Source organism: Lytechinus variegatus, chromosome 4 (genome assembly GCF_018143015.1).
Source record: "Lytechinus variegatus isolate NC3 chromosome 4, Lvar_3.0, whole genome shotgun sequence".
NCBI classification, from domain to species: Eukaryota; Metazoa; Echinodermata; class Echinoidea; order Temnopleuroida; family Toxopneustidae; genus Lytechinus; species Lytechinus variegatus.
Window position 1 is genome coordinate 36,457,651 of NC_054743.1, and position 22,364 is coordinate 36,480,014.

A 22,364-nucleotide genomic window follows, 5' to 3' on the forward strand; every position below is an offset into this window, starting at 1 on the left:
TCAGATGTCTACATACCGCCAGCTGTTCTTTCGTGGGTTCAGGTGATCGGTCTGGTATATCAAGTCCTTCGGGATCATCAAATGGGTCGTCTAAAACAATGGTGTGACTGATTCTATAGAGGGACAGATATCAAGAGATAAAGAGAGTCACACAAAGGGAGGGAGAGGGGTAGGAGGTACATGTAGCATGATCTGACCAATCAATTTGATACACTATAATTATTCCAATTATTAAATCAAATTAAACTAATACACTTACATTTTTTAATCAAATTGAACTTAATTATCCCTTTACAAGAAATTTTCCTTTCACTGGTGCATTCAATTCAATTTTTTTTTTTCAAATTCAATTATTTTATTTTCCACTTTAAATTTCATATTTACAATTATGATAGAATTGACATAGTAACATATAATCACATTTGCAGTACATACAAAAAATAAATAACATTCTAAAATCACAATAGACAGTCATCAAATCAAGATATATAAATAATTGAAAGGGAGGGAGGGCCAACTGAAAAGCAAAGCTTGTCAATGTGCATTATAGATATACAGTTGTCCTCAAAATTATTCATACCCCATTGAAAATAACAGTCTTTGTTAGATTCTTCCTTTGTAAAAGCTATTATGTTGGTACTTCCTGTGTATCTTTTGTCTACTTGTTGCTATGCACAAATCCACATATGAGTTGGCTAAACTTCATTTGCATAATAATAGATAAGTCCAAAAGTTATTTTTCCCTCATGTTCAGAATTATTCATACCCCTGACAATACCTCAACAAAAATGTTCTTTCTTCATAGTATCCATTGTTTTCCTTTCCTGAGAATGTGTTAATCTTTGTCCTATAGTTATTTCAAGATGTTCCAATGGATTAAATACCTTTTTTGTTGACCAAATGTTAAACTATTGTCAAACACATAGCATCTTTCCATAAGACTATAAATAGAGGAAACATGTTCTGGTCATTCTCAGTTTCTGATCATCATGGCCAAGAAGAAGGAGCTCAGTGAGGACCTACGGCAACGTCTTGTGCATGCCCACATTGAAGGAAAGGGTTATAAGGCCATTTCGAAGCAATATGATGTCCCTGTGGCAACCGTGCAGAGCATTATCAACAAGCACAAGAAGTTCAATACTGTTAAAAACCTCTGTGGGCGTGGCAGGAAGAGAAAGGTGTCCCCCAAACTTGCCAGGAAAATCTGCCGAGAGGTCAACAACAACCCCCGGACCACAACCAAGGCCCTACTTCGAACGCTTGACCAGGCAGGGACGAAGGTGTCACGGTCCACTATTGAGCGAGTCTTGCACAGAGGAGGTCTCCATGGACGTAGGCCTCGGAAGACCCCGCTGCTCAGGAAGAAGCATCTGGAGGCTCGCCTAGCCTTTGCTAAAGGTCATCTAAAGCAAGATTCCAGCTTTTGGTCAACCATCCTGTGGTCTGATGAGACAAAGTTGGAGTTATTTGGCCATATGGATGTTGAATACGTCTGGAGGAAAAAAGGAGAAGCATACACTCCAAAGAACACTGTGCCCACCGTCAAGCATGGTGGTGGAAACATAATGCTATGGGGATGCTTCTCTTCCAGTGGCACAGGCAACCTCGTCAAGGTCCAAGGAATCATGAGAAAGGAGGATTACATCACGATCCTTGATGAAAACGTGAAGGAATCCGCTGAGAAACTCCAGCTTGGCCCTAATTGGAAGTACCAGCAGGACAATGATCCAAAACATACCGCCAAGGTAGTGAAGAAATGGTTCAAGGACAATGATGTCAACGTCCTCGAATGGCCAAGTCAGAGTCCTGACCTGAATCCAATTGAGAACTTGTGGCGAGACTTGAAGACCAGAGTGTTGGCTAGGAAACCGACCAACCTGTCCCAGCTTGAGGCTTTTGCCAAGGAAGAGTGGGCCAACATCCCCCAGAAGACATGCAGGAAGCTTGTGGACACGTACAAGAACCGTCTAGAAGCAGTCATAAGAAACAAAGGCTATGCTATTGACTATTAAAGAAAGACATTGGACTCAGTAAACCTAGGGTATGAATAATTTTGAACATGGCATTTTTTGAAAATCCATGAATAAAATACCCCTGAAATGATGAATTTCTTGAATTGTGTATTGTTGTTATTCTTTCACATGTTGGTCACATATAACTGATATACACACTTGACAAAATGCATTCATTTCATCACAAAAATAAAAAATCATAACAAGTGGAATGCCTCTGGCCGTCTCACCTGCATCACGCGGTTCAATATAGCAGCAGTGCTGACTTTGAATACTACTCTAACTCGCACAAGATGTTCAGTGATACATGGTTACTCTTATGTCCACTTTTTATGAACTAGACCAATAAACTTACAGAGATATGATGGTTATTCAACAAAAAACCCCAACATGGCCAAAGTTCATTGACCTTACATGACCTTTGACCTTGATCATGTGACCTGAAACTTGCACAGGATGTTCAGTAATACTTGATTACTCTTATGTACAAGTTTCATGAATCAGATCCATAAACTTTCAAAGTTTTGATGGTAATTCAACTGATACACCCAATTCGGCCAAAGTTCATTGACCTTTGACCTTGGTCATGTGACCTGAAACACGCACAGGATGTTCAGTGATATTTGATTACTCATATGTCCAAGTTTAATGAACTAGACTAATAAAGTTTCAAAGTTATGATGGTAATTCAACAGATACCCCCGATTCGGCCAAAGTTCATTGACCCTAAATGACCTTTGACCTTAATCATTAGGCCTGAAACTTGCACAAAATATTCAGTGATGCTTGATTACTATTATGTCCAAGTTTCATGAATCAGATCCATAAACTTTCAAAGTTATGATGGGAATTCAACAGATATCCCCAATTCGGCCAAAGTTCATTGACCCTAAATGACCTTTGACCTTGGTCATGTGACGTGAAACTCATGCAGGATGTTCAGTGATACTTGATTAACCTTATGTCCAAGTTTCTTCATGAACTAGGTCCATATACTTTCTAAGTTATGATGTCATTTCAAAAACTTAACCTCAGGTTAAGATTTCAATGTTGATTCCTCCAACATGGTCTAAGTTCATTGACCCTAAATGACCTTTGACCTTGGTCATGTGACATGAAACTTTAATAGGATGTTCAGTAATACTTGATTAACCTTATGGCCAAGTTTCATGAACTAGGTCCATATACTTTCTAAGTTATGATGTCATTTCAAAAACTTAACCTCAGGTTAAGATTTGATGTTGACGCCGCCGCCGCCGCCGTCGGAAAAGCGGCGCCTATAGTCTCACTCTGCTTCGCAGGTGAGACAAAAATTAACAAGGGTATGAATAATTTTGAGGACAACTGTAAATACAAATACATCACATGTATGTACAAAGGAAATGAAGTTTGCAAAAGAGATGACTAATGGACAATGGTGATAAACATTTCAGCAGAAAAAAATCAACCTAATTCATAACAAATTACAATTCGAAAAACGATTTTATCACATTCAGCACTAGAAATGTGAGATGAACTTTCAAGGATTAATTTGGTTGGTAAGATTCACAGTATTTTGTCGATCTATTCCTTGAAATGCTTCCACACTGAACAAGTCATCATCATCATCATCTCTACCATCTCTGTTAAAGTACATTTGTCCCCAACATACTCATCATGTAAAACATCATCATCTCCATGTTGATCATCACCTCATCCACCACCACAACATACTGTTCTCCTCCTCCCCCTACTTACCCCCTCCTCCTCCTCTCCCCCTCCTACTCCTCTCCCCCTCCTACTCCTCCCACTCCCTCCTCCCCTCGTCCTCACAATCATCACCCTCAAAACTTGCCTAACCATATATTCTTATCAAAATACTTTACCCAAAATATGGCATGGACCATAGTTATTTTGGGACCTACCTGATGTCTGTCCCATCACTATCATCAAAATATTGACTGTTTACTCTCATCCTCTCCACCACCATCCCCATGGGATATTTTCCCAATCACCATAATCACCTACACATAACATAACATAGAATATGGCAGGGACCATACACATCTCGGGACCTACCTGATATCTTGGTAAGGTCGATTCTCCTTGTCACAGAATGCTTCATTGATCTTCTCTAGAACATCAAACCCTTCCGTCACCTCGCCAAACACCGTGTGTTGGCCGTCCAGGTAGTCCAGGTCCTCGGCCAATGTGAAGAAAAACTAATGTTGAGAAAAACAGAATCTCATTGAAATTTGAAATGGATCTATTTTGAGATTTCATGGAGAGACAGTAACAATTTGTGAAAAGCAATAGAAATCCATGTAGCACAGCTGCATGCATCTTACAAACTCAGCTAATTAAGCTCATGGGCAGTTTCTATGCCTAATTTGAAAAAAAAGGGAAGCCAGGGTAATGAGATACTGAACCAGATTTAAATCGGATACCCTTAAAAAAACCCTGAAATGTGGAAAATACATGTAAGTGGATATTAACGCATGCAAATGATTTTTTTTTATCTATAGGCTTAATCTATACATTGTGTAGGTAAAAGTTTTCCACTATTATTAGATTTGATGCCATATTTCAAAATGCAAACTAATATAGGTACATATACCTGTATGTACACAGTCTAAGACTGAATAATTACCCACATGTAGAGTATATATATAGTGCCTACATGTATTTTCATATTTAAAGGTCAAGTCCACCTCAAAAAAAAGATTGAATTGAATCAATAGGGAAAATTCAGACAAGCACAATGCTGAAAATTTCATCAAAAACGGTTGTAAAATAAGAGAGTTATGACATTTCAAAGTTTCGCTTATTTTTAACAAAATAGTTATATGAACGAGCCAGTTACATTCAAACGAGAGAGTTAATGATGTCACTCACTCACTATTTCTTTTGTATTTTATTCTTTGAATTATACAATATTTCAATTTTTACAAATTTGATGATTAGGACCTCCTTGCCTGAAGCACAAAATGTTAAAATAATGGAATTCCACGTGTTCAGGGAGAAATGAAACTTCATTTCACATGACAATGACGAGAAAATCAAAATATTTCATATAATAAAATACAAAAGAAATAGTGAGTGAGTGATGTCATCAATTCCCTCATTTTCATACCGACCGAGATGTGCATATAACTGTTTTGTGAAATGAGGCGAAACGTTAAAATGTCATAGCTTTCTTATTTTACATCCGATTTTGATGAAATTTTCAGTGTTATGCTTGTTGAATTTTTCTCTTTTTATTCAAATCAAGTTTTTATTGGGGTGGACTTGTCCTTTAAATGCTTTATAAGTCACTGTAGAATAATAATAATAATCTTGTGATATGAAACATATCATTCTGAATTTTGCTTACCGGTACAAAGTATAATGCCATTCAGCTGCGGATGAGATGTGATAACAAATTTCTGAATTGAATTGATATTTAAACTTACCTGTGATCCGTGCATGTTTTCTCCATTGTTGACCATGGATACAGCCCCTTTCTTCTTATGTTTGATCCTTGGGTTGTTCTCCATTTCAAAGTACTTGGCCTGATCCCCATACAGCTTACTGAGATGATGTAGAAAAGAGGGAATTTCTTTTACTACCATAGTTTGTGTAGGTTAACCATGCCGGGAGGAAGAGTGTCCCACTCTGAATGTGAATTTTAACTGAAATCATCTATACGCTTCCAAGTTTTAAACATTTTAATAGTGTAAAGTCATTACAAATCTTATATAAACTCACCAAATAATGATAATTATAGAAAATATAAAGTGATGAGAAATAAAGTCACATTTCATTTACGCCGGGCGAAAAGGGATTATTATTTCAAAGAATTCAGCTGCATAAGACAGGATTCTAAACGTACATGGAAACTTATAAATCAAACTTTGGGTAAACGTAAGCGAAATGAGGCAGAAACGAGATTCAATCATAATGGTTTAACACTTACGGATCCCAATGATATAGCAGATAATTTCAATGAGTTCTTTATAAATATTGGATCATCTGTATCCAATGATATATGTTTAGATGATAATAATACTGAATTTTCTTCATTCATGAATGCTCCTATCTCAGATAGTTTATTCTTTTCACCGGTAACGAATAGTGAAGTACTAGAGATATGTAAATCTTTACGGTCTGGAAAAAGTAGTGGCTTCGATGAAATCGATCCTTCTGTTGTTAAACAAGTAATATGTTATATTGTAGATCCTCTTAGCCATATTTTTAATTGTTCCTTAAGTTCTGGATATGTACCTTCCATATTGAAGATAGCTAAGGTAGTACTGTATTTAAAAAGAATGATTCAAAGTGTTTTACTAATTATCGCCCAATATCGGTTTTACCTTGTATTTCAAAAATATTAGAAAAAATTGGTTTTTAACAGATTATATAATTTCTTACTTAAACATGACATTCTTTATGAAAGTCAATATGGATTTCGCAAGAATTTTTCAACAGATATGGCAGTTATCGAAATACAAGACAGAATAATTAGTGAATTAAATAAAGATAAAAAGGTTATTGGTATTTTCATGGACTTGTCAAAGGCGTTTGACTCTCTCTCACATGATATTCTATTGGACAAACTGAAATACTATGGTATTAGAGGTGTACCTTTTAATTGGTTTAGGTCATATTTATTGAATAGAGAACAATTTACTGTATATAATACAACTAAATCGTCTTTTAAAAATGTAAATACGGGTGTGCCCCAAGGATCCATTCTAGGACCCTTATTATTCTTATTGTACATAAATGATATTGTTAATTCTTGCCATGACTCTCATTTTATATTATATGCAGATGACACGTCGCTACTTGCCTCTCATGAAAATATTGATATCTTAACTGAAATTCTGAATAGAAATCTTGCCCGAATATCTTCATGGTTCAAGTGCAATAAACTTTCATTAAATAAAAGTAAAACGCAGTGTGTGATTTTTAGAAAGAGGGGTGTGCAATACAATACTTGCAACATTGTTTTAAAGGTAGACGGAACCCGTCTCCAATTCTATGACTCCGTGCAATTTCTAGGTGTTATATTGAGTAGCACACTCTGTTGGGATGTTCATATTAATTTTATTTGTAATAAGGTTTCTCGTTTTATTGGAATTTTAAATCGACTCAAATATGACTTGCCAAAACACATTTTAATTACTCTTTATAACGCTTTCATTTTATCACATTTGACCTATTGTAACTCAATATGGGGAAATACATATTCTTGCCATCTACACAAACTGTTTTTATTACAGAAAAAAGCTATACGTATTTGTATGGGATCAGATTATAGAGCACCTACTTCGAAACTATTTAAGTCGCTAAGAACCCTTAAATTACAAGATATTAATACACTACAGATTGCTTCCTTAATGCAGCGGTATCATACTGGAACTCTTTCTCCTCAATTAATGAATATGTTCTCTTTCAATTGTAATATACATAATCACTATACAAGGTCTTCACGAAAACTTCACAGATGGAATTATAAGAATGACTTATCTAAATTTTCATTGCGTCACACTGGTCCCACAATATGGAATAGTCTGAATCTTGAACAATTTAATATTACCTTTCATAATATTTTTAAAAAGCAATATAAAAATAAACTGATCCAAAGTTACTAAGATCCTCATAGTACAATAATTTCCATAAGTTTTGTTTTATGTCTTGTTGATGTTTTTTTTCTATGTTTCTGTTTTTGTTTTATTTGTTTTTACTCTATTGCTACTTGCCGCATCCATATATTACAATTATTTTAAGAATTTATTTATTTTGGGTGTGTGCGTTTTAACAAGCCTTCTCCTGGCTTTTTAGTACACTCCTGTTTCCATTCATTTATCTTTCTTATTTTTATACTGTTTCAATGATTTGGCAATAGTACTTCGATTATCACTTTCGTCTGTATTTATTCATGTTTCAATGATATGTTTTTATTTTTATTGTCTCTTTGTTTGTACATGATCATGCCTTGTATTTTTAATGAATTGGAAATAAATGCTGAATTGAATTGAATTGAATTACATGTATGTGAACACACTGTGAAAATGCTCATATTGCAGCGGTGTCCACATTGTGAATTTATCTTACACAGTGTTAAATTTAAACATTTCAACAATGTGAATCACAATGCCAACACACTGTGACCCCTCAAACTGTTGATGCATTCACAGTGTGCAATTATCGTCACTCTATGAACACCTTGTGAACACTCATTGTGTATAGGTGGCATTGTGACAGAAATCATCTTCACAATTAAATTGAGCATTTTGACAATGTGAACACACTGTGCACAATAATAGCACAGAGATGACTACTGTGTGAACATGTAAACAGACTGTGGACACTCACTCTATATTTGTCCAACTATTCCCTAAAATATTTGAGCATAGCAGTGAGGGTCACTATGTGAACACACTATGAACACCCCTTCCTAAGCTATTAATCATCTTGTTAAATCATCGTGTGAACTTCTTAATAGTGTGAATTCACTATACGTTACCTGAAGATAGAAGCACCACCTTTCCCAGTTCCTGTTGGATCTCCAGTCTGAGCCATGAAGTTCCTCTAAAGAGAAAAATGTCAAAGGTCAAATTACATGAAAGTAATGTGGCATCATGTGCACATGAATACATGTATGCAATTCCCCCCCTTCCTTTCGCCTTCCCTCCGCATAGTGTACACCAACATCACCAAGCACTGTACTTGTAATTATCATTGCAAGATCAGTCGATCCATCACTGTTACACACACAAAATGCACTACATGTATCTCCACTCCCTGGGGAGCAACCTGACAAGGTACATGTAACCTGAGCACACATGCCAATCCAATCACATTGGTGTTAGCATCCTACCGAGTACCCATTTAACACCTGGGTGGCGAGTGTCAATTGTGGATACTTGAACCTTGCCATCTGAAAGACTATGCATACATGCAGAGTGCCAAATTTGAACACTCATCCCCAATATTAAGTGTCAAGTGACTATTAAAAGCACATCATTTTTACAAACTTCATTCATACAAAGTCCATTTCTACCTAAAACAAATTACGTAATTAATTTCACTAGAATATGAACAGCAAAATATAAAAATCTTTTTTAAGAGGAGAAAAATGTTCTTAAAGCTTGTGTATAGTTTTGGTAAATCCACCAAAATGCACCTATCACAATTCCAATTCATTGCTAGCTAATATGAATGGGATATGCCCTATAACAGTTATGATGTGGAGGATATGAAATGAAAATGTGTTTTACAGGATAAATTTTGCAATTTTACATGGAAATTTAACTTTATCGGGTCACCCGATCAAATTAAAATATCTGTGTGTTTTTGTCTTTCAATTAAATCCTATTCCAAATCATGGAATTGGCTGAAACTTTCAAGATATGTTCTTTGTCTGTAACTTTTGGATATCTTACACTAAATTTATAAGATAAGTGCTTGAATGCCCATTTTTTAAACTTAAAACAAGCATCTCCTAGAGAGGGCGCTATATATCCAAGATTTGAATATTTGAAATTTTCTCAGAGAAGTGCAGTTGGAAAAATATCTAACGGTCTCTACGCTTCAGTAAGACTGTCATATTAGATGATATTCGATTATCAATCACATTATTGACCCTTTACCAAAGCTATACACAGGCTTTAAAGTTGAATTAAGAAGGGGGTGAGTTTCCATAAATATGGGTTCCACACATAATATAAAGTATATATCAGTTGTTCAAACAAATAGCATGTCACAAAAATCTTCTGCCTTCTCGATATTTTGCTTTGAAAGTCTATGAAACTAGCCACCTGTCAGAGCCCGAGAGACGAGTGTACAGAAAAATCACTCTGAGTGTGACGTCACCGGAGGGAATTTAGTGTAAGAGGTGCCTGGGTGTAATACAGAAATGCTATGCAGAGAGAGAAAGATGATTTTACAATTTTTTTTCAAAGCAACTCAAATCAAACAAATATGAATCATATGTACAAATCTTTACTTTACCTGTATAAAGAATAGTATGAATAACTATCATGAACTCTTAAATCATGATGAAAGATTGAAAACAGTGAGTTATTGAATGATATTTTCACTATTTCTCATTTATTTTATCACGATGTTCCATCAAGTGAGAAGCTGGAAAGTAATTCCGGCGGCCAGCTCAGCTCTGCGCGCGCTGCATGCCTATATGCTATATACAATACACACAACACCCAGGCATTAATTGAGTGTACTGCACTGTAGTGGGGTAGTGGTCTGGTATGTCGACCCCCAGGCCAGTATATCTGTATGGTCGAAGCGCAGTTCATGACCATGCAGCAATCCCCTGACGTCTTTTTCTTCTTTCCTTTTGTCTTTGACTCCATTTTTATATCCTGTGGATCATTTCCACTCATGGCTCATTCCACGTAGCAATCTTGAATCAACTTACTATTCTTCTCGGCCTTCCGAGTTGTTTTCTACATGTATATCTAATTACGCTAGATGTCACCGTCACACATACAAATGCAATTCGCAAGTGAGTTGAAGACAGCATGAAAGGTATGCGGTCCGGCAGCTCGACAGCTAGCTGCGCCGGAGCGGGTGGCCGGTCGGCACAAAGCAATTCCGCAACCAACTGTGTTTTTTGCAAGAGCCGCGTCACACGCGGATAAATATATCATGATAACACGTCTGCTACGTTATCGACTGGTGAATAGATCTTGGTCAAATTTCATACTATTCGCCTTGAAATTATTCCTTTAGGGTCTATGGTATCATTATGAGGGAATTTACATATTTGGAATAATAGTATGGCCATAAATATAATTTCAATCATTTCCTTTTTGCAAGTTCTCCGGCTCGCAGATACAACTTCAACTGCAGTTTATTCAATTGTTTCGCCACGGACACAGTCCGGAACGAAAACAAGGCATTAAAATCGTCTAAAATTGCTACAAAGAAGAACAGTTTTAACAATGTAGGGACATATTATTGACAATATGTCTTATGATAATTATTACTTCCTTTCAACATCGTTCACATGAAATCAATAGCGATAAAATGAAGTTTTGACACAAAAGTAAATATGAAGGCGTACGTGCATAGTACACAAAACAGCACTGCCTTGTTTACTACGATACCCCCGGTGACGTCACAGTCAAAGAACACCCGTCTCGGTAGGCATTGCAGGAGCGAACTCGGGGAAAATGAGTAGGGATAAATCGTTCAAATTCACTATTTTGAAAAAAGAAAATGGGGGGTCGAATCACCTCTTAGTGTTTGGTGGGTTGTAAGGTTGCTATTAATGTAAATATCTCAATATTTTGAATCGTCTTCTTAATTCAACTTTAAGCTTCCATTTTTCTGCCATGATAAAGAACCCTGTACAACCTTTCTGATGAACATAAACCACAAATTTTATTTTCAGTATATTTATCTACCATGATGTGACACTTTGTGTGTGGTACACAACAATTGCATCAATCAAAACTAACTACAAAGAGTAGCACACTTCGATCTTAATCATTTGAAAAGAATCAATCACCATGTATAATGCCAGGTGTGAGTGAGGATTTAATGTCATGAATATTGCAAGATTTGTATCTGATTGTTTATTTTACTGAATACTTAACGCCACAGGTACATACATTTTAAGAAATTCAATTTAAGAAAATCGTTTTTTTTTTTGGATAAAAGTTTTGACAAATATCCATCAAAACATCAGTTAGGAATCTCAATAAAAGTACATAACTTTTTACATCACATGCTTGTACGAGTTGTAGCTGCCCTATGCCATGGCATATAAACTACATAAATTCCCATTATTTAAGGCTTGTGATTACTGATGTTTGAAAACATTTTTCTCATAGAATCATATGAAATAGTAAGTCGGATGATATATCAAGAGCAGAAGTGAAATCTTTCCGAATATCTACGAAAATGACATTTTATAGAGCTGCTTGCATTTATAAGACATAATTCTCTTAATATTGTTCAGTTAATTTTTGCGAAACCTCTTTCACAATTACATTTATTTTAAATTTTCTGCTTTTATTATTTAAAGACAATAACATCAGGGTGATTTTCTCTTTTGATTTAAAATGAATACTTTACCTGAATGGAGTGAAGCAAACAAAAGTTGAAATACTTGATCTTGCAAAGCTTCAAGAAGTTCAAGCAACCTATAGATTACAAAATAGACGAAAATTCAATCAGTTAAATAACTGGGAAATCACTGACAGATATTTGTAACTCCAATTACTCCTGAAAAATCAAACAAGAGCGGTTTTATTAATGACCACCACATTGTTGGATGGCTTCGATCTCGGTGTCATCATTTGAATTGTCAGTCAGACATCGTTTCACTTGGATTTGCTGTAATTTTGAGAAAGACTGAATTTAGTGACCAATATTATGTGCACAGATGGCGAATAAACTGGTGAGCTGCCGCAGGCAGTTTTTTGGGTTGCTTACTTCGGTCTATATCAAAACGATGTTGCGGCAAGGTGACTTACTCGATCTTTACTCTGCCGTTATGGACGCATGCATCCATAACGTTGGCGATGAACAATGAGAAACAAGATGGCGGCGTAAACATCGAGCAAGTCTCCCTGTCTTTTTTTAATTATATTTTTCCTGTTTTTTTAATGAATTCTTGTTTAAAATGAAATCGATATTGTAGAAATGTCGGAAATTAAGTTATATCCAATTTACATGATTTAGGGCTAGAAGTCTAATGTTAGAACGATCTTTTCAATTCCTAAATTCGGCCTAGTGCGTGGATGTCGGACGTGTCTTTTTTTGGCTCGCGAGATTTATTTGACTAATCTTCAAAATTTCAATTTTGGAATACATTTTGAAGCTTAATTTTGCTTCTGCATCATTTTGTTGTGGATATATTTTGGAATTTGTTCATTGGAGCACTTTTTTCTGTGATTTAGTTGAGAAATCTGCCCTCGATTTTACTAGCTGGCTGGCAAAATATTCAACACCATACGCCTCTTGCAGTATATGGGACTGTAGATTTCAAGCGGTATTACGTGTATACTGTATAGTGACGTCACGCGTACGTGAATCAGCAGCGGGCTTTTCGCTACTCGTCTGACTAAGCAAGATTATTTTCGAAATTCTGAGTCACAGAATGGATCATGCTCATCAGGAATCGTCAACTATGGAGAAATTGCAGAAGAAGTTGACTAAATTATCTCCTTTTGGCAAGAGCAATACCAATGATGACGTAGAAATTGTGGAAAGTGCAGCCGAGAAAGAATCTGCTGAAACACAAGTCAGCACTCGAAGTCGCAGTGGTTCAGTCAATAAAGCAAAGAGATCACTTGAAAGATCTGAAGAAAGCTCCAAGAAAAATCAAAAGAAAACTGGCAAAGGTAAATCTGGAACTGGAACAACTGATAAGCATTCACATAGAAAAGAGAATGGAAACTACACTTGTGAGTACTGTAAAAAGAGTGCAGTTGATCTCATGATTGAGTGTGAGTCATGCCTGCGTTGGGCTTGTCTCAAATGTCAGGATGTATCCATTGAGATGTATGATTTTTTTGACCAACCATGCTAACCTTCATTGGTTCTGCAAGGAGTGTGAAACTGGAGCTATAGCAGCTGCTAGAAATGCATGTGCTTCATTAGCACCTGGTGCTAAACCAATGCCGACAGTAGAGCAAATCATCTCTGATGTTAAGAAGGAAATCGTAGAGGTCAAGGAAGAAATCAAAAGCTTGAAAACTCTGAAGACTAGCTATGCTCATGTTGTTAGCAATTGTACTGCTAGTAATAACACCACCTCTGGTACTGGTTCTGCTTTTCGCTCGCCACCAAGACTACTCAAAATAGGATCTGGACTATCATCTGTTCCTCCAGAATGTGTTAATGTTGCCACGATAGAAGAAATCATGGATAGGGAGAGACGCAAGAACAACGTTGTCATATATGGCCTTCCTGAGTCAAAGGCAGATGTGGCAGCAAGTCGAGAGAGAGAGGACTTTAACGCTGTGAAGAGTCTTATCACCAGCGGTATGGAGATCTCTGGCGTCAAGATAAAGAGTGTCACCAGGCTTGGTGGGGTTCGTCAGAGTAATGACAAACCCAGAGTCCTGCTGAAGCTCGAGGATGATGGTCATAAAAGTGACATCCTTTCTTCTGCTCGTAAGCTGAGGAACACAGATAGATGGGCTAACACATACATCTCGCCAGATTTAACCCCATCACAACGAAAGGAAAGAAGAGCATTGTGGGTAGAACTCAAAAAAAGGAGAAGTGAGGGTGAATCTGACACTTTCATACGCAATGGGAAGATTGTAGCTAGAAAGAATCGTAACAGAAATCATGAAATAACTGCAACAACCGACCAAGAAGTTGACAAGGATGTCGCAAGTGATAACGTTCCTAGATCTGAGGGTGCAGAAGGAGGGGTATCTCCTCCACATTGACTCGGGTCGAATGAAGTCAGCATTCATAACAGTCATAGACATGGAATTGACAATAATGGTTTCAAAGCACTCTACACTAATGCTGACTCACTTGTAAATAAAATGATTGACCTGCAACAACTTGTTCATGTACATGATCCTGATTGTATATTGATTACGGAAGCTAATCCAAAAAGCTCAATTTTTCCACTTGATCCAGCATCGGTGGGCTTACAGGGATATGTAACCTACAATAATTTAGACAAATCTAAAGCTCGAGGTGTTGTGATGTACCTGAAGCAAACTTTATCTGCTACTGATGCCCAGATTAGCACCAATTTTTCTGAGTCTGTATGGTCTTCAGTAACGCTGTCTGGGAATATGACCTTGCAACTGGGATGTATTCACCGCAGTCCATCTTCGAGTTTAGCAAATAATGAATTCTTATGCAAATTACTTTGTGATATTATGGATCTAAGATCAGAGCAACATGTTCTTGTGATTGGAGATTCTAACTTCCCAGATATTGACTGGATTAATTGGCATCCACGTTGTGGTGAAGGTCAACCAGCGCATCAATTTCTATGTACATTGCAAGATAGTTTACTTTTCCAACATATAACCAAACCTACTAGGTTCAGTATTGCTCGGAATAAAGTTGACACCCTCCCGAGGGGTCACGCACCTACCGCGAGACAGGCGTGAACCAAAAAATTACCGCCAGCCAATTTCACGTGTGAAATTCCCGCGGTAATTCCCGCAGGCCGCTGGCTGAAGAGAGGCCCAATTATCACGTCAAACACGAGATTTTAGTCAGATCTGATCACCATTTGTCCATGTACTTTTCGCCTCAACACTAGACACTTTTTGGTAAAAACACGACGCAATCCCGTCAGTTTACTGACGGATGTTCTATTGTCACTTGGTCTATTTATCAGATGGGCGAACAACATTATGGCTAAACCCACTTAGTTCAATTCTCTTAATCTACTATCCAGTCATTTGCACTTCAAGATATCAACCCGATAGACAGTGGGTTGAAAAACTGCCTCGAGCGCGCGCATCAGAAAAATTCCCGCTAAAAATCCATGTGCCCAGTTCCTGACCGAGTGACCCAGTTATAGTGACATCTTTGGCTTAAAGGACGAGTAGATTCTCTTTCCACTGTTTATTTATGAAGCTAGCTAAAGGTTTATTTTTCAGTTTATATGTTATCAATGACGTCTTCCGTTTAAAAGGAGAAGTAGATAATCATTTTTGTCTTTTATTTTTATCTCCTGTTCTTCAATTCTGTAATTTTAATCAGGTACGTATTTCATTCAAAGAACGAATATTTTCATCATTTTTCTATTCATCATTCAAAGAAGAAGATTCGCTTCCCATCATATAGGCGGCGGAAGCCAACAAAAATAGGAGGGGTCCACCTGAAATTTTGTGATGGACACAGGTAAAAAATTTGACAAGAAAAAAAAAGGTTATCAACTAAAATTTTAGAGGGAAACCATCCCCCACCTCAAATTTAGGGGGGATCTTCCCCCCCCCCCACTTCCGCCGCCTATGCTTCTCATCATTTTCTGTTCATTGTTTTTTTTAATCAGTAATACGTCGTTAATGTAAAGGACGAGTAGATTGCTTGGGAAGAAACCATCATTTTCTGTTCATCAATTCTGTGTTTTTTGTTTTTAATTTCATCACTTATTCAAAGAAGATTCGCTTTCCATCATTTTTCTGTTCATGAATTCTGTATTTTTATTTTTCTGTTACGTCGTTCATTTAAAGGACGAGTAGATTTTATTACCATCATTTTTCTGTTCATTGACTTTTTTTCATTTAATCGTTACGAAGTCAATTCAAATGACGAGTTTAATTCAGATTTGAGTTTTATTATGAAGTTATGAAATAGAGATTTAGAATTCAGTTAGAATAATCATACATTTAAATAAACAAAACACAACCTATGAGATATGAGATCCACTCAGAATGGAACAGAGATTACTAGATTTGCTAACCATCATTTTCTGTTCATCAATATTTTTGTGTTTTTCCATCACTGACGACTTTTATTCAAAGAAGATTCGATTTCAATCATTTTCTGTTCATTAATTCTGTATTTTTATTTTATCAGTTACATCGTTCATTCCAAGAACAAGTAGATTCACTTTCCATCATTCCGACGTTCAGAGAACGAGTATATTTGCTTTCCACTTTCCTGTTCATCAGTTCTGTGTTTTAATTTAATTAGTTGTTTATTCAAAGAACTAGTAAATTTGATTTCCATCATTTTCTGTAAAATTCTGTACGTTTATCGGTTACGTCTTTTATTCAAAGATGATTCACTTCCCATCATATTTCATTTTTCGCTATCGATAACAGATGATTTTATTCCCAAAAAAGATTACTTTTCAATATCATCATCATTTGTATATTATTTATTCTCATTCAATTCTTCTTATGTCTTTCACTTTGTTTTCTTCCTGTTCTTCTTCTTTCTTTACCTTTATCACCTTCATTCGTTCATTCAACATATCATCCGTTGCTTCTCTTGTATCCTTATCTTCTTTATCCTTCATTCCTTCTCCTCGCCGTCGTCTTCTTCCTCCTATATACTTCGCCCTCTTTTCTCTTCGATCGGCCATCTTGAACCCCCCTTCCCGGAAAAAGAAAACCCGCAAGTGGCCCTGCTTTAAATGCCTAGCATCAGCACTTTCTGAAAAATCTTATTCAGCCCCCCCCCCTTGCATCTTCCTTAAATATTTTATATGCCTGTTAGTGTTACTCTGTTCCCGTTCTCCCCGTTCATCATTCCAGCAACAGCCTGCCCCTGTAGGCTATATCGTCTTTTTACGCCCGCCCGTATATAGGACGAGACGAATATGGTATCACACTCGGTGTCCGTCTGTCCGTCCATTCGTTAACTTTTCCTTCTAAACATGATAACTCCAGTTTAACTTAACCGAGGCTTATATTATTGGTGTGTATATGATCCGGGAATTCTATTCCTTTTGAGGTCAAAAGGTCAAGTCACTACCTTCCAGTTTTCTTGCTTGACCAATATACTCCATTTTCCGTGGCACAAAACATTGACAAAATATCATAAAAATGTTTAAGGGAAATGTTAAAATCATATAAAAATGGTTTTCTCATTACTATAAAACATTTCACTTACGTTATAGCTGTAACGTAAAAAAACATTTCAAACATAATTCCCTATAAATGTATTTCAGTAATATTAATAAAATGTTGCAATGGTATCTTTTTATGAATTGACTCGTCTTAATCCATGTGCATATTAATTATCTCTTGCTAATTTGTTTATGTATATTCATTTTAATGTTGCCCTGTGTATTGTTCGTCTATATAGAACAGACAACCAGGAATTATTGCAATTGTTTCTCTTTTTATCGACAACAGGTGATTTTTATCCAAAATATATGATAGATTTTCAATATCATCATGACCATCATCGTCACCCTCATCAACACTCCGGGCCCAAAATGCCAACTATATTGGACAATTTGGGGGTGGGTATTCATGGACTGGCTTAATACATGTTCTATTCAAACAGTTACACAAAAGATCAGATGTGTAACTTACAGCCTTCACATTGTTTGCTGTTCTATAATCTTCACACCTCTATTCATTGTCCACAAAAAGCGCGAGACGGTGTAATTAATTGACCCCAGTTAAGTTCACATACAGCTAGGGTTGTTCAATTCAACCACGTTTCAAGAGTAATTAATATACATGTACGAGGACATCATTCCTGATCTTATCTATATAAATAATGTACACGTTCGATAGGGAAGATTGATACTGAAGAAATTAAACAATGTAAGAGTCTTGTACCGTCATATCATGGAGCTAACAGAGATTATAAACCCCCCCAAAAAGTTCCGCAACTCAAGTTGGAGTGCTAATAAATTTCTTAGTGTGCCATCATATGTGAAAGTGGTATCATTGGAAAGTATGATTATTCCTCTTTACGATCATGTGTCATTTGTAATGCCAGAGTTATCATGAAATACACAGACATGATATTAATATGCAGCAATGTAAAAAATGAAATGTTGCAAAATTCGTTGCCATGTCATGTTTGAGTTCTGCAACTCATACTGCAAGCTTTAGTGCTAATAAATTTCTTAATGTGCCATCATCATGTGTAAAAGTGATATCTTTAGAAAGCATGATTATTCTTCTTTACAATCATGTGTCATTTGTCATGCTAGTGTTATCATGAAATACACAGACATGATAATACGCAGCAATGTTAGACATGAAATGTTGCAAAATGCGTCGTTTGCAATAGCGAATTTCCAATTGTTTCGAGGATGGACAGAGTGCATTCACTGTCACCTGCATGGTGGAAATTCTATAGAAATGGAGACCTTGTTGGAAATCAATGCATTTTGCAACATTTCACTTCTGACTTTTCTCGATGTTCAGGGTGACTGCATATTCCATGATTACATAATCACAGCAAATGGCATGTCATTGTAAAGAAGAATAATTCAGCTTTCCAAAGATACCAGTTTCATCTTTTATACTTCATTCACCAAAAAGATATCACCCCCCAAAACTGAGTTGCAAAACCTTTTTTGAGGGGTTTATATGTGTGACTGATGGAAACGATTGAAGTTAAACAGAAGAAAAGGCGAGATCAGAAAGGAAAGAATGATCTGAATAAATAAAATACTTAAATTAAAGGTACAAGCCTATAGGCTTGAAAGAGATTGAACAAGAACGGTAGACGAATACAAAGACAATAACAATTGATAGTGAAGACAAAAATAAAGAATAGAACATACATGTTTCGAGGTGTCGCACCTCATCCTCAGCCTGAAAATTATTAACAGAGTCATTGGTATTTATACAGTTAGGATGTCAAGTATAAATTTCAAGAATGTACATGTAGTTACACACAGTGTCTACCATGTCTGGAGACACTTGCAATCGTCACCCCAATGCTAGTTAGAATGCAATACACATTGTTTCAAAATTCTCGATACTGCTCAACAGATTTTCAACTAAAAATAAAAGAAGGGCTTTTCATCAAATGGAAACAACCTCAACTAAACCAACAGGTGTGCAATTTCCAAATAATGTTATCCATTTAATTTAACCCACCCCTATCTGATGAATCCATAGAATTTGTATTTTTTTACTGCATTCCATTTAACAATTGAATTCACACCTTGTAATCCTGTGTAACTACATACTTGACATCCTAACTGTATAAATAGCAATGACTCTTAATAATTTTCAGGCTGAGGATGTGGTGCGACACCTCGGAACATGTTCCGTTTATTAAAATGTTATGTTCTATTCTTTATTTTTGTCTTCAATTTAGTATCGTGCCGTTCTTTTGGAAGTATCATACCGGTAATTGATAGTGAATAAAATAGGGGATAGACATAGACAAGATATTCAACAAAATTTAAGAGCGATAGAAGAGGACAGGACCTATTGATATTGAGGAATAAAATAACGGGATTGACTTAATTGGCTTAATACATGTTCTATTCAGACAGTTACACAAAAGATCATTGTGTAACTTACAGCCTTCTCATTGTTAGCTGTTCTATAATCTTCACACCTCTATTCATTGTCCACAAAATGCGCGAGACGGTGTAATTAATTGACCCCAGTTAAGTTCACATACAGCTAGGGTTGTTCAATTCAACCACGTTTCAAGAGTAATTAATATACATGTACGAGGACATCATTCCTGATCTTATTGATACTGAAGAAATAAAACAATGTAAGAGTCTTGTACCGTCATATTATATATGTGTGACTGATGGAAACGATTGAAGTTAAAGAGAAGAAAAGGCGAGATCAGAGAGGAAAGAATGATCTGAATAAATAAAATACTTAAAGGTATAGGCCTATATGCTTGAAAGTGATTGAACAAGAACGGTAGACGAATACAATAAGAATAAGAATAGAACATAACATTTTAATTAACGGAACATGTTTCGAGGTGTCGCACCTCATCCTCAGCCTGAAAATTATTAACAGAGTCATTGGTATTTATACAGTTAGGATGTCAAGTATAAATTTCAAGAATGTACATGTAGTTAAACACAGTGTCTCTCATGTCTGGAGACACTTGCAATCGTCACCCCAATGCTAGTTAGAATGCAATACCCATTGTTTCAAAATTCTCGATACTGCTCAAACAGATTTTCAACTAAAAATAAAAGAAGGGCTTTTCATCAAATGGAAACAACCTCAACTAAACCAACAGGTGTGCAATTACCATATAATGTTATCCATTTAATTTAACCCACCCCTATCTGATGAATCCATAGAATTTGTATTTTTTTTTACTGCATTCCATTAAACAATTGAATTCACACCTTATAATCCTGTGTAACTACATTCTTGAAATTTATACTTGACATCCTAACTGTATAAATAGCAATGACTCTGTTAATAATTTTGAGGATGAGGTGCGACACCTCGGAACATGTTCGTTTATTAAAATGTTATGTTCTTTTTTTTTTTTTGTCTTCAATTTGGTATCGTGCCGTTCTTTTGGAAGTATCATAATTGAAAGTGAATAAAATAGGGGATAGACAAGATATTCAACAAAAATTAAGAGCGATAGAAGAGGACAGGAACTATTGATATTGAGGAATAAAATAAAGGGATTGTCTTAATAGAGATAAAGAGAAATTAAGATATAGATATAGCAGGCGTATGTGTACGTGTAGTTACAAGAGAGGTTGATACTGACTAATGAAATCAAATGATGGATAAATTGGAACAACTGATAATGATTGAAGAAATAGAAATAACCCACCCCTCACCTAGTCTGCTGGGCAAACCCTTCACTCGAAATAAGGGTCTGAATGTGCAGCCTACTCATGCCTTGTGTACTGAAGGCTCTCTCGCTCAGGATTGGAACAGCAAGATTTGTATGTGCTAGTCTTTGCGTGGAGGCACACTTGTTGTTCCAATGAGGGTCTGTGCCTGCAAACTACCCCTCACCCATGTTGATGCCAGGTCGTCCTCGACTATACCCGATGTTCAAACTATAACTATGTTGTGCATTAGATTAATAAGGTAAGTTTATCTTTCCACATTTCTAGCTGATTGTTTTATTTTAATTATTTTTTTCATTCTTACACATTCATGAAAAACGTAATGCGAAATTTAATGTCACTTCATTGGATATATTTCTTTATTTAATTTATGTATACTGCCACTTCCTGACTTATTGTTTCCATTGTTTTATTGCTTGGTTTTCCCTCATTCGCTCCGTCAATCATTTTAATCACAGCATCACTATTGAAGTTTAGGGGTGGATCCAACTTTTTCAACGGGGGGGGGTATACTTATTCAGTAAAATCTTTCAAGTTGAAAAAAAATGTGTTTCACTCTCAAATGAAGGTATATGCCACGAAAGTCTGAACATTCTTAACAGAATGGAAACACGCAATGACAAGCTCAGTCGCTTTTCTCACTTATCGATTTTTTTAAGGGTCAGGTCACTTACGTATGTCCGTTATTTTACCACAATAAATGTTTTAATGGTTCTCAATGGAGAGGGGGAGGGTGCTATCCCCCCCCCCCCCCCCGTTCCTCTACAGCTCAAATTCACTTTTTTTTATCTCGAAGTTTGTTTCGATTTCAAATGGGATTTTCAATTTCAGAAACATTTTCCTTAGTAATTGTTCCCATCCTTTATATTAAAAGTTCTCGCTATGCCTCTTAGAACTTTTATTGTAGTATTTCTCAGTGATATTAGGCATAATCTATTCACTCTACTCTTAAATCATACCATAATTAAAAGAGAAAAAAACCCATCTCGTGCGAGTACTCGTTAGCGCTTTTGCAGATACCGTACCATACCAGCGAGCTCGAAAGAAAATCAGATTGCTCGAACTAAGTTACAACAAAATCACCAAATAGAAAGTATTTCGTGCTTTTGTGCTATCCCAGTGATTGTTACTGAACCTAAACTCATTTT

The 22,364-nt window shown here is 36.2% G+C and overlaps 1 protein-coding gene across 2 annotated transcripts in view; it reads right to left on the reverse strand.

Moving 5' to 3' along the window:
- The window catches only part of LOC121413960 (peptidyl-prolyl cis-trans isomerase-like 4), a 41,668-nt gene that overhangs the window by 13,817 nt on the left and 5,487 nt on the right, over positions 1 to 22,364 (reverse strand). For both annotated transcript variants that reach the window (XM_041606984.1, XM_041606983.1), the window contains exons 2-6: positions 12,081 to 12,148; positions 8,503 to 8,567; positions 5,444 to 5,561; positions 4,071 to 4,213; positions 17 to 113 (exon numbers count right to left, since the gene is read on the reverse strand). In XM_041606984.1, the coding sequence (XP_041462918.1) occupies positions 17 to 113; positions 4,071 to 4,213; positions 5,444 to 5,561; positions 8,503 to 8,567; positions 12,081 to 12,148 (491 nt within the window). The remainder of the gene's footprint in view (positions 1 to 16; positions 114 to 4,070; positions 4,214 to 5,443; positions 5,562 to 8,502; positions 8,568 to 12,080; positions 12,149 to 22,364) is intronic.